Source organism: Mustela lutreola, chromosome 14 (assembly GCF_030435805.1).
Source record: "Mustela lutreola isolate mMusLut2 chromosome 14, mMusLut2.pri, whole genome shotgun sequence".
In the NCBI taxonomy this organism is placed as follows: Eukaryota; Metazoa; Chordata; class Mammalia; order Carnivora; family Mustelidae; genus Mustela; species Mustela lutreola.
In genome coordinates this window covers 46,094,977-46,107,537 of record NC_081303.1, presented here as the reverse complement: position 1 = coordinate 46,107,537, position 12,561 = coordinate 46,094,977, and the positions used below count along the sequence as shown (strand labels likewise).

General features: G+C 38.1%; 1 protein-coding gene across 2 annotated transcripts in view; it reads right to left on the bottom strand.

The window, feature by feature from the left end:
• NR5A2 (nuclear receptor subfamily 5 group A member 2) overlaps positions 1 to 1,376 on the bottom strand; it is a 138,009-nt gene extending 136,633 nt beyond the window's left edge. The window contains exon 1 of one of the 2 annotated variants that reach the window (XM_059146214.1): positions 1,080 to 1,376. In XM_059146214.1, coding sequence (XP_059002197.1) covers positions 1,080 to 1,143 — 64 coding nt within the window. In that variant the 5' untranslated portion in view covers positions 1,144 to 1,376. The remainder of the gene's footprint in view (positions 1 to 1,079) is intronic. The other variant, XM_059146212.1, reaches the window with a different exon arrangement.
• Positions 1,377 to 12,561: the final 11,185 nt, after the last annotated feature.

Sequence of the window (12,561 nt, the reverse complement as noted above, 5' to 3'; positions counted from 1 at the left end):
ATCATTTCCTCAATTGATATACCAGAGGGTGTAGTTGGCCCAATAAAACAGCAATCACTGCCCTCAGTGGAGTCAGCTGGTTATCTAGGGAGAAAGAGGAAAAGCCCAAGCCTTGATTTTCCTTCTTGTTCCAGCGAAGCTAGAATTCAGAGCTCATGACACGCCTCTGCGAATTCTCAAGGAAATTCCAGTTCGAAAGCCTAAGAAAGTGCTTACAGGGAAAGGCACAGGTCCTTCAAGTACTACGGGAACGGAAAAAAATGACTGCCAACAGACTAATGATTACAGACCACTGGAAATCACTTCCCTTTAGTCCTTTACTTTTAGGAATAACTGCATGTATTCTTGCTGTAACGCTAACATTTTTTTTTGTTCTTTTTAGAAGTGAAAATTAGCTTTATTTACTCCTGTTTATAAAAATAAGCCATGCTCAGTATTTTGGAAAACAGACAGTAACCCTTAAATTGTAATCCTTAACTAACGGGTGTGTGTGTGTGTGTGTGTGTGTATACATACATACATATATTTATTAAATATATTAGTATATATTATTATATATGTCATATATATATTAAACCCAAAATATATGGGTTTTTTGCATGGCTTTTATTCATCAGGAAACAAAAGAGACTCTACAGTATCCGCAATGAATGAGAGACACCATCCTGTGGTGTGGCTTACAAATATTTGAAAGCTATTTGTTCAAGTTTGATCAATGATGACTCCATATGGTTAACTTGTTTCAAGCTGGTCAAACTTTAGCTTATTATACCTGATTAGAAATTATCAGAAAATATTAGTGATGAAATATATACATTATACATTTTTTATTCTATTTTAGACTAAGGCATGGGCATCCAAAAACAGTGGATAACTGAATAATACTGAAATATCCATTTGCTTTTTTTTTAACTTCGAGAAAGATGAATGTGTGATTCATACATGGGCTTCTGTACTTTTAATAGGCAATAGGAGAAGCAATGACTTACAATGCAAAAGACATCAATGAGATTAAATTACATGACTTAATCTACTAGCAGAATAATAAATGGATGATAAATAGAGCAACTCCTACTTACCAATAGGCGTAAGTCCGTGCTTTAGAGAATCTTGTAAATTTCCAGTATCCGAATTAGAAGACATTCTTAGTAAAATTGTAGGTGGTCCTTTGGTTTAAAGCAGAAATCATTGAGCACAAGAAAAAGTACAGCTTGTCAAATTTTGTGGCCCTTGGGAGGACACATGAGACTACAGTAATCCTCAGTGAAAGTTAAAAAAAATAGCAAAAAAAAAAAAAAAAAATCCAAGAATGCAGAAAGTTACAAGTTAAGTCTTTCCCTGAACTCTGTACTTTTTCCAGCATTAGTGCCTGCTGTAAACCATGTATCCAGTTACATGATGGTTTCTAATCAGAAGAATGGAAACTTTTGATAGGTTTAGACAGATCACATGACTCTATGCAAGTTGATAAGAGGACCCTGTTATAAAGTGACAGCAAAAGAGATAAGAACTCCTGGCAGATAATGGCAAAGAAATGATTAACTTAGAAGTGGAGAGGTGCTATGCAGCACAGAGAGTGGAAAGTTGTAAAACTGAGGGGTCAGAAGATCATACTTAGTGGATAAAACTCCAAACCAACTTAAATCTACTAACTAAACTTAGGCTTGTGACATACCCTCTTGATGTCATCACCTCTTTGCATAGAGGAGAACAGACGTAGCTCTTCTGACCTCTGTAAACATATTTTAGATGATAACATTAGCACACATTAATTCTTTAAATGATGATGGGAGATTTGATTGATACTTTAAAATACTATGGTAGCATTTCCAAGCTTATGGTCATTTATTTATTCATGTGTTGTCTACCAATTTTTTAATCATGCCTATTCATTAGTTGCAAAGTTAATCTTAACTTGTTCATTCATTAGTTGGTTAAAAGGGCACCCTATCTCTTTACCCGCAATAAAGTAAAACTTAATGCTTTGAGGTCAGTGCTGGCAAAATGATGAATGTATAATACGTTTTCCATAATTTTAAGTTATTAGTCCTTGCTTGAATCCATGGGAAAAATCTGGATCACTCTTAAGCGGACGCTTAACCACTGAGCCACCCAGGCATCCCTCTTCTGTGAATTATATCCATGAGTATTTAATGTATTCAAAATTAAAATCAAGAAAGTAAAAATTATTATTTATTTATAAATATACATATTTATTTTTATTAAAATAATTTAATATACATAATGCATTTTAAATAAAAATAGCTATTTTCCAAAACAAAATAATTCATAAAAAGTAGCATTTTCAGTAGTCTTTTTAATGTCTAACTTTTTTTGCCCCCAAGATTTTATTTATTTATTTGACACAGAGAGAGAGTGCACAAGTAGAGGGGAGCAGCAGAGGGAGAGAGAGAAGCCAACTCCCTGCTGAGCAGGGAGCCTGATATGGGGCTCGATATGAAGACCCTGGGGTCATAACCTGAGCCAAATGCAGATGCTTAACCAACTGAGCCATGAAGGTGCCCCCAATGTCTGCCTTTGTAGAAAGCTAGATTCTCATATCTGCTTCCGCATTCACTCTGTAGCAATATATTGTTTCAGTTGAAGTCTATATAAGAAAATATGGTTTTCAAGATATGAAGGTAGAAACAGGATGAATATCCTAATAAATTTTTCAAATAATTATGGATTTTTTTTCTTTGATGCCACACCAAAACTCCACAAGTACTATCTTCTTCAAGATGAATTGAGGGGCACCTGGGTGTCTCAGTCAGTTAACCATTGACCTTTGGCTGTGGTCATCCTGGGATCTAGTCCCACATTGGGTTGTGTGCTCAGCCACGGGTGTGCTTCTCCCTCTGCCTGCTGCTCCTCTGCTTCTGGGTGTGCGCTCTCTCTCTCTATCTCTCTCTCGGGCAAATAAATACATACAATCTTAAAAAAAAAAAAAAAGATTAGTTGAAATGTGGAAACTGAAACCATATCTGTGAACTTTTTGTACCCTATTACACAAAAATTCATTGGCTTATTTTATAATTAAAATATATCTTTTGCCTATGAATGATTTTGTTGCATCTCACATTGGTAATTTGGAAAATGTAGGTTCATCAAATCTGGCAAATATGCCAAATGTTGACACATTTCATTATATAGTATCAAAAATTCTATTTATTAATATTATTACTTATCTCACCGGAAGTCTTTAAATACTGGGAAGCTGTCAAACTCACAATGGAATATACAAATTTTCTTAAATCCAAATTTTCACTTGTAAGCCTGATTTTATCAATGGAAAAAAGTACCACCAGTTTTTTTCCATGAAGTAACAGGTTCACTTCATATTTGAGAATTTTCCCCAAAATACCCATGTCTAAATAAACATAGTGTGTCTTCTGTCATTCCTAAAGTGTAAAAATAACATTACATTAAAGAAAAGCAGCTATTTCATCTCCCCACCTGAACAATCCTATCAGTGCTTTTCCTGGAATCAGCCGTCATATTCTGACTTAGGCCTTTAAAGACACTTGAAGAACTTAAAGAACTATGGGTAGTACCTTAAGAGGGAAATTTAAGTCATATGGCTCAGCTTGATTAGAGATATGTTTTGCTTTTTGAAGTAGCTGTGTTTTTTTCTTTTTAAGATTTTATTTATTTATTTGATAGAGAGCGAGATCACAGGTTGGGGGAAGCAGGCTCCCTGCTGAGCAGAGAGCCCAGTGTGGGGCTGGATCCCAGACTCTGAGATCATGACCTGAGCCAAAGACAGTCTTAACTCACTGAGGCACCCAGGTGCCCCAGTAGCTGTGTTCTTGAAGAATAGCATGTTAATTACTTTTTACAATGCACTTCCTATGTTCAACACAGTACTTGTTCTAGGGTCAGAATACAACATTAAGAATTATTTATAGGGGCGCCTGGGTGGCTCAGTGGGTTAAGCCGCTGCCTTCGGCTCAGGTCATGATCTCGGGGTCCTGGGATCGAGTCCCGCATCGGGCTCTCTGCTCAGCAGGGAGCCTGCTTCCTCCTCTCTCTCTCTGCCTGCCTCTCTGCCTACTTGTGATTTCTCTCTGTCAAATGAATAAATAAAATCTTTAAAAAAAAAAAAAAAAAAAAAAAAAAAAAGAATTATTTATAAAACAAAAGTTCTGTTAATTTCATCTGTTTTAAAAATATGCTTTCAGAGATCTCAGGGTCCTGGGATCGAGCCCCGCATTGGGCTCTCTGCTCAGTGGGGACCCGGTTTCCCCCTCTCTCTCTGCCTGCCCTTCTGCCTACTTGTGATCTCTGTCTGTCAAATAAATAAATAAAATCTTAAAAAAAAAAAAAAGACGGGTTTCTGGATAAACAGTTTTATTCATTGTCTTTATGGCCATAAAGTTAGGAAGCTCAAGGAAGTCTCCCCGAGACTTTGAAACTCTTTAGATAGAAAGACTTGGTGTTTGTGGAGGGGCAGTACCCAAGTAATTGTACCTCTGGCCCAGGACTTAAGAAGAAAAGATAAGTGAATAGAAAGGTGCTCACATATATATAAAGGGACTACATATGTTCCCTTAATGATCACATTATAATCTAATTAGATCAGTTATTTAAATCAGAGTGTTAATGAGGCTAAAGTCCAGATTTTGCCTCTTATGGGAGAAGTTTTATGAAGGGAAAAGCTATTTGCAAACTCATTCGGGCACGTATTATCTCCAGCTAACACTGAGAGAGTAGTGCCTTGATTAGGAAGTGATCGGCATGATAGGCTCATTGTGCTGTTAGTAAAGAGGTAAGGGATCTTTTGTGAACTTTCAATTAGATAAGGATACTGGGTCAATTAGAATATAAGTTTATGCCTCTAGCTAGTTCCACTGTTAAATTTAAAATTTCATTTTATTCTTTTAAGTTTCTGGTAGGGAATCTGCCACTATCAGTGGTCAAAGCCCATGTATATATACTTTCAAGCCTTCATGTGGTTTTAAACAATATTAACACTGACACTTCCTTTGAACTAAGTAAATGGAGTGTATATGTATTCAGCAGGTAATTTATAACTCCATATACGGACATTTGTTGTAACATAATTTCACACATCATGGAATAGATTCAGCAGTCATTTTCTGAAGGTTCGCATTACAGAATTTATGATCCTTTTTTTTTCTTTGTTGTTTATTCTGATTACTGTTATGTTTTCACTTCTCCCTCTTGCCTTACTTTATTTCAGTTGAAATGTTGGAATACAGCTTCAGAATGATAAACATGCTTCATGGAGAGAGACCAGGTAGAAGGGAATAAGAATAAAGAAAGGCTTTATCCTCTCTGCCTATCCCCCTGCCTTTTAGTTGTGCTGTTGGCTCTGAACCCTGCAGACTCACCTCTGTCTGGGACGGGGTGACTTGAGGTCTGGGCGACTCCTGGAAGTGAGGGTGAGAGGAAGCCAAAGCCATGACTGTGGTCCTCATGGGTGTTGGAAATGTCCCCAGTTAAATATTCACACAGCCTCATCAAGGTGAGATTTTCTGGAGGAGACCTGCTCATGGAATGTAGGTAGTTTAAAGCTGGTGCTGATTCACATGAAGTGAGGAAGCGGGTCATTCTGGCCGCCAGTGGGGAGGGCGTTGGATAAACACGCTGTTTTTCCTCTGGGCTTTAAGCTCTTGTGTACGCATAACCAATCCAGTCTGCTTTGCATTAACACTGTCGTAGGTATTGTTTAATTTTTTCCTTTAAATATATGGTAGATTGCAAAATATGATTTTTATTGAAACCAATGACTATTAATTTTGTTTATTTAGGAGATAGATGTATATGTATATATATACATATATATATATATATTTTTTTTTTTTTTTTTTAAGTAATTTCTACACCCAACGTAGGACTCAAACTCCTAAGCCTGAAGAGTCACAGAGTCTCTTCAACTCCTAAGAGATGAAGAGTCACATGCTATACCAACTGACTCAGCCAGGCGCCCCAACCAATGACAACTAATTTTAGATGAAAATTCAGAAAGAGCATATGTTTTTATAGGTGTATTTTATGCCTGTAACTACTTTGAAATATATGGGTCTTCTTTTATACATGCCCAAATGTGGGATACACAACCATATTATTCAATCCATAAAATAGCATTTCCCATCAGCTCCTCACTCTCTGGCTGTAGATGTCATTGATTACCTGAGAAACCGTGCAGTTGTGTTTGGTGATGCAACCACTTGAGCATAAGAACACATTAGGAGAACATAGTATGGTTGAAGGTAGTAGTTAAGAGACTGAGATTTGAGATCAGGAAGTTCACAACTCCTGTCCCTGCTTTGTCCTTTACTCAGCAGTGAAGTAATGTTTGACTTCCTTAAGCCTTATTCTTCAGAAATAAAAATGACAATGGAATCCAATAGTGTTGTTGTGAGAAAATGAGATAATAGAGAAATGCTCAGTATCAGGATGCTTGGGGGGCTCAGTCAGCCTTTGGCTCAGGTCACGATCCCAGGGTCGTGGGATCCCATACCGCATTGGGCTCTGCTCAGTGGGGAGCCTGCTTCTCCCTCTCATGCACAGGCTCTTTCTCAAATAAGTAAATGAAATCTTAAATAAATAAATAATGTACCCCCAAAGTTGAAGAGGAATAGCATTACTAGGTTCCTAATAACTCCTAAAAAAACCTTCCAGGAAAAAAAAACTACTATTTACTATTTGTCGTTCTCTTTTCTGTAGAACTTACTGGCATGCAGAGGAAACATTACATTAATGAGTTACTTTAGCCTTTTGAAGCTTATCTATCTGGTTAATTTAATAGAAATAAATACTCAGTATTTTGTGAGAAATGAACATATTTTTGTGAAAGAGGGAGCGGAGTAACGTTCACATGTGACCCAAGTAACAGGTGCTCGAAACTCAGCCCTAGTGACAGTTAGTACGCAATTTAGATTCCAGCTATGCTGGGGAAGAACACAAAACAAACAAAAACCTCATTTTTGGGTCATTATTTTTCTCAGTCAAGTCCCAGTCTAACCATTTCCTTTTGGCAAATGTGGGCATTTTCCCTTATGGCATTCTGTTTTAGACTCACTATCCCACTGAACTCAGCAGATACTACCCCACATGGCATATTTATAATGACTCACATTTACAAAGATACATGTTTATAATGATAAAACATTATTTGCTAACTGATTTCAGAAAGGATTTGTAAATGATTGACAGATAACTAATGACTCCCAAGGCATCTTTGCCAAAATCCAAAAGGCATTCAACAATGTCATCTGAACCCATATTGCATGATGTTGTTAAAGTTCAGTTAATGAGTTACAGTCTCTGTAAACTTCCTGAATATACTCTCCCAAGACATTATGACACGTCTGTTAGGAACTGGGATTCTTGTAAAATGGGGTTTCTGGGGAGCCCTGTACAGGATCATATACCAGAAAAGCCCCTTAAGTTTGTTTATATTTTGGGTTTAATAAGAACCAGCATCCTAAATTACTCATCATTGAAACTGATTGAGGCACTGGGTGTTGGGGAGTTACAGAAGACAGAAATCCCGAACTGGGTAGTTCCTGTGAAAGGATAGCTTACTGGAACATCGTTGCTTCAACTCTTTGCTAACAAAGTCATTTGTCACTAATTTGTCACTGATTTAGGACCTGGGCTTGGGTGGGCACCTTTTTTTTTTTTTTTTTTTAAATCAGCTTCCTTAGCAACCCTCTAACCCCCAAATTATATAAGATGGTGAGATGTCAGATTTTGAAAAGAAGTGACTAAAGATCTCTTCTCATTATTTTAATAACTGTGAGAAATGTGGCACCTGGCAGGAAAGATAAGTCGTCTTTTTGCCACACTATTATGGCCAGGTAAATATTACTCACTTTTTATAGCACTAATAATTAAACAGAGCCTCAGTCAATCTTTTGGCAATTGAAATGTTTAAGACTTTACTCTTCTGTAGGCTTATGTTGAGTTCCCCACGTTTATCACAATCTGCAATCTATGTCTGATGACTTATGGTTCATATCTTTATTTATAAAGAAATATACTCAGTACCATTTTATTTCCACTTAAAACCTTTTAAAACTTTTATGCAAATAACTCAATTATCTAAACTATTTTTAAAAGAGGGACCTGTAAAGCATTCGAAGTGATTTCCCTAGGAATCACATAATAACTATTTTTAAAATATGGAGCCACAAAATAGATTTGAATTTATGAAACCGAATGTTTTTTTTTAAGATTTTATTTATTTATTTGACAGAGAGAGAGATCACAAGTAGGCAGAGCAGCAGGAGTGGGGGTGTGGTGGGGAAGCAAGCTCCCCGCTGAGCAGAGAGCCCAATGCGGGGCTCCATCCCAGGACCCTGAGATCATGACCCAAGCCGAAGACAGAGACTTAAACCACTGAGCCACCCAGGCGCCCCCATGAAACCGAATGTTATCTGTCACCTCACATTGTCTAGTAGATCATGTAAATAAAATGGTTTTTTCATGGGACTCCTGGGTGGCTCAGTTGGTTAAGCAGCTGCCTTCGGCTCAGGTCATGATCCCAGCGTCCTGGGATCGAGTCCCGCATCGGGCTCCTTGCTCGGCGGGGAGCCTGCTTCTCCCTCTGCCTCTGCCTGCCATTCTGTCCGCCTGTACTTGCTCTCTCTCCCTCTCTCTCTGACAAATAAATAAAATCTTTAAAAAAAAAAAAAAAATGGTTTTTTCAAACAATAACTGTTCTTTTGGAATGGAAATTAAAAAAAATATATATATATATATATGTATGTATATTTTTAAGTAATCTCTACAACCACCGTGGGGCTCAAACTCACAATCTTGAGAGTAAGAGTTGTACTCTACCACTGAACCAGCCCCCCAAATGAAATATTTTATATGGCTGAATCTTTTATGTGGCTGTGTAAACCTAGCTTGATTGTGTTACAGTTATTTTCATAGACACTGTTCTTTGCCCTCTCAATCCTTTTGTGGGAAAAGAAAGTTTTTTAATCAAAAATAATAAAGTAGGGGTACCTGTATGGCTTAGTCAGTAGAGCACATGACTCTTGATCTTAGGGTTGTGAGTTCAAGCCCCAATATAGGCACAGAGATTACCTTCAAATTCTTTTTTAAAAAGATAATAAAGTGGAAAGAGTGCATAAATGCAAATATGTTATATTTTTCATTATGTTTTGAGAAAGGATAAAACCTAAAAAAGAAAGGATTACTCAAAAAAAGCTAAAGCCTCTTAGAAGGGTTATTTAATACTCTTTGAAATTGAAGATCAAAAATGGGTTTCAAAGGTAAGCTCACTTTCTACCTGCTTTATTCATTACCATGAGTCTAACAGGTTATTCCCTCAAGCATAATTTTTTACATACTAATACATTTTTTAGATTTTTTGAGTTCCTTTCAATTCTGTTATGTCCCAAATGGAACTTTTTATCTGCCTTTTCAAATGCCCCCCTTTTTAAAAATTTTGTTGAATGATACTACTAAATTAGGAATATGGATATCATTCTAAAATCTCCATCTGATTTACTTGCTGTGTCTATCCTGTCAACAAACTTAGTCCATTCTGTTTCCTTAACATCTTTCTTTCTTTCTTTTTTTTTCAAGATATTTATTTATTTATTTGAGAGAGAGTGAGAGAAGCATGAGTGAGGGGAAGGGACAGAAGGAGAAGGAGTGGCTGAGGGAGAGGGAGAAGTAGACTCCCCGATAAGCAGGGAGCCTGATACAGGGCTTGATCCCAGGACCCCAGGATCATGACCTGAGCCAAGGGCAGACACTTAATCCACCGAGCCACCCAGCACCCCATCCTTAACATCTTAATTGGCATCCCCTCCTCTGTAGTAGTGCCAGTGCCTTTGCTTTGCAATGGCCACATGGAGAGCTTACTGGCTTTGAGCCAGTAACTTGAGGAACTTGAGGTCCAGTCAGGGCACATCACTGATTAACAGTGTGACCCTTGGTGAGCTCTTCCCTTTAACATTGTTTCCTTAGCATGGGACTAGCATGAACCATGACTCTTGGGATGATGGGAAAATTAAATGAAAACACCTGTGACATGTCTAGGGCAACAGCCGCCACACGGCCTTCATCATTTCTCACTCTGTTGCCTTCTAATGGTTCCTGGTCTTTCTTCTGGCTTAATCTAGGCCATCTTCCACACTCAACCCAAAGACTTTCTTAAAAATTCATGATATTTGCTGCTTAAAATTCTTCAGTAGCTTGTCATGCTCTTTAGGATAAAACTCATACTCTTTAAATTTGATACACAAAACACATGACAGTCTGACCTTTCAAAAAAGAAAAAAGCATTATCTTCCATATTCATTCTATGCTCTAGCTACAAAAAACTATTTGTAGCTCCTCAAAACATCATAATATGTCATGTCTCTGTTTATTCGTTTATCTCTTTCTTTACTCATTAATCCAACCATCCATTTGTTCCAGCAACTAAAATGTGCTGGAGTCTATGGTTGGTCCTGGGGATGTAGAGTCAATCTCATGACATTCAATTTGATAAAAGAGACAATTGACTGACAGTTGTTTATCAGAGCTAACCTTGGGAGGTTGGGGAGCCCCTGGGGGTCACTAATCCATTTTGTGAATGGTAAGAGGAAACACCTCAGAGGAGATGGTACTTCAGCCTCCCTGAAGGCAAATTAGACTTTGACAAAAATCAAGGGCATTCCTGAGAGGAAGCCACACTTACAAAGCTATGAAAGCTCGAGGGGCCAAGGCATGTGCAGTGACCTAAACACATTTATTCCAATGGAGCTGAGCCAGGACTGTATTTTATTTATTTTTTTATTTATTTGACTGAGAGATCACCAGTAGGCAGAGAGGTAGGCAGAGAGAGAGAGAGGAAAGCAGGTTCCCTGCTGAGCAGAGATGCGGGGCTCCGTCCCAGGACCCTGAGATCATGACCTGAGCCGAAGGCAGAGGCTTAACCCACTGAGCCACCCAGGTGCCCCCAGGACTGTGTTTAAAAATATACCCTGAGGGGCACCTGGGTAGTCCAGTTGGTTAAGTATCTGCCTTGTGCTTAGGTCATGATCCAGGAGTTCCGGAATCGAGCCCCACGTCGGGCTCCCTGCTTAGCAGGAAGTCTGCTTCTCCCTCTCCTTCTACTCCTCCCCTGCTCATGCTCTCTCTCTCTCACTCTCTCTCAAATAAATAAATAAAATCTTAAAAAAATGTATATATGCTCTTGAAGCATTTCTTCAATAGTGGCAAATGAAGGGGAAGAAATAAAAATATAGGGATTGGCCAAGGATTGGGGAATAGTAACGACTGGGGAATGATTAAATTATAGTTATCTCCACTTCATAGGGTATAATGCAGCCATTAAAACTGGCTAAGGAGACCCTTACTGGATGGCTTGGAGGGATTCGTATGAAGCGTTTACTGTTGCACAAGCAAAGCAAGGTACTTATTGTGAGTGGGAGAACCAAGCAAAAAAGAAGAAAACAAGTATGGGAATATAATCATATTATGCATTTATGTAAAACTCTGTATACATGAGAATATATATATAAATAAAATAAAGAGATTAAAACAACTTAAAAATGCAAATATAAACTGGCTTTATTAATTTTCTGTTTCTCAGTAAAATGGACTCGTATTAGTAGAGGATAATTCTGATGAGTAAAATGACTAAGACATGTTTGCTTATAACTAAGCTTAGCGCGTAGTAAGTACTCCATAAATGACTGGCTAATTGCCCCAGAATGACCAATGACTACACATTCCTGTGTTCTTACTGGCCCTGATACTGCCTCTCTTAGTTCTGAATTCTGAGTTGAACATGTAATTTTTAAGGATTTATCGTAGCTTTATCTGATATGACTGGACTTGAGATCCTTCCCCAAAGCCCACCCAGCTAGGAAAAGTTTTGAGGTATGTTTTCTCCTTCATTCATCAGAAGCAAAAATACATGTACATTCTCTCCCAAATTCAGCCTCCTGGGGAGTTACCATGGCTGCTTCAGGTGGTTTGCAGCTAATCATTGTGTCAGAGATTTGGAATGTCAGTTAATGGGTACTAATGGTTTAAACAATGAGCATTGATTTTTCTTTTCATGATAATGCCTAAGGTAAGCGTCATACTTTGTAGTGTGGGATAGATGCCCACTTTGACTTCCAGTTTGACTCTCCAATAAATTTAAGGCATTTGACAAAAAAAAAAAAAAAAAAAAAGTGATTTTGGTCTTCACCGCAGATAAAAGCCACAGTCCTGTAGTCTGTACAGCAGACTGTACAGTCGGTGGGGAATTTGCTCATCCAAAGTTGATCAGCTTTTATGCAAGTAAAAGAATAGGCTATTCTTCCAATTGGAAAATAGATGAAAGTATATCCTGAATTCTTCATTAAGAAGCTCGTGGTCTGGGGGTGCCTGGGTGGCTCAGTGGGTTAAAGCCTCTGCCTTCGGCTCAGGTCATGACCCCAGGGTCCTGAGATCGAGGCCCGCATCGGGCTTTCTGCTCAGCAGGGACTCTGTTTCCCTCTCTCTCTCTGCCTGCCTCTCTGCCTACTTGTGATCTCTGTCTGTCAAATAAATAATAAATAAAATCTTTTTTTTTTTTTTTTTGTTTTTTGTCCA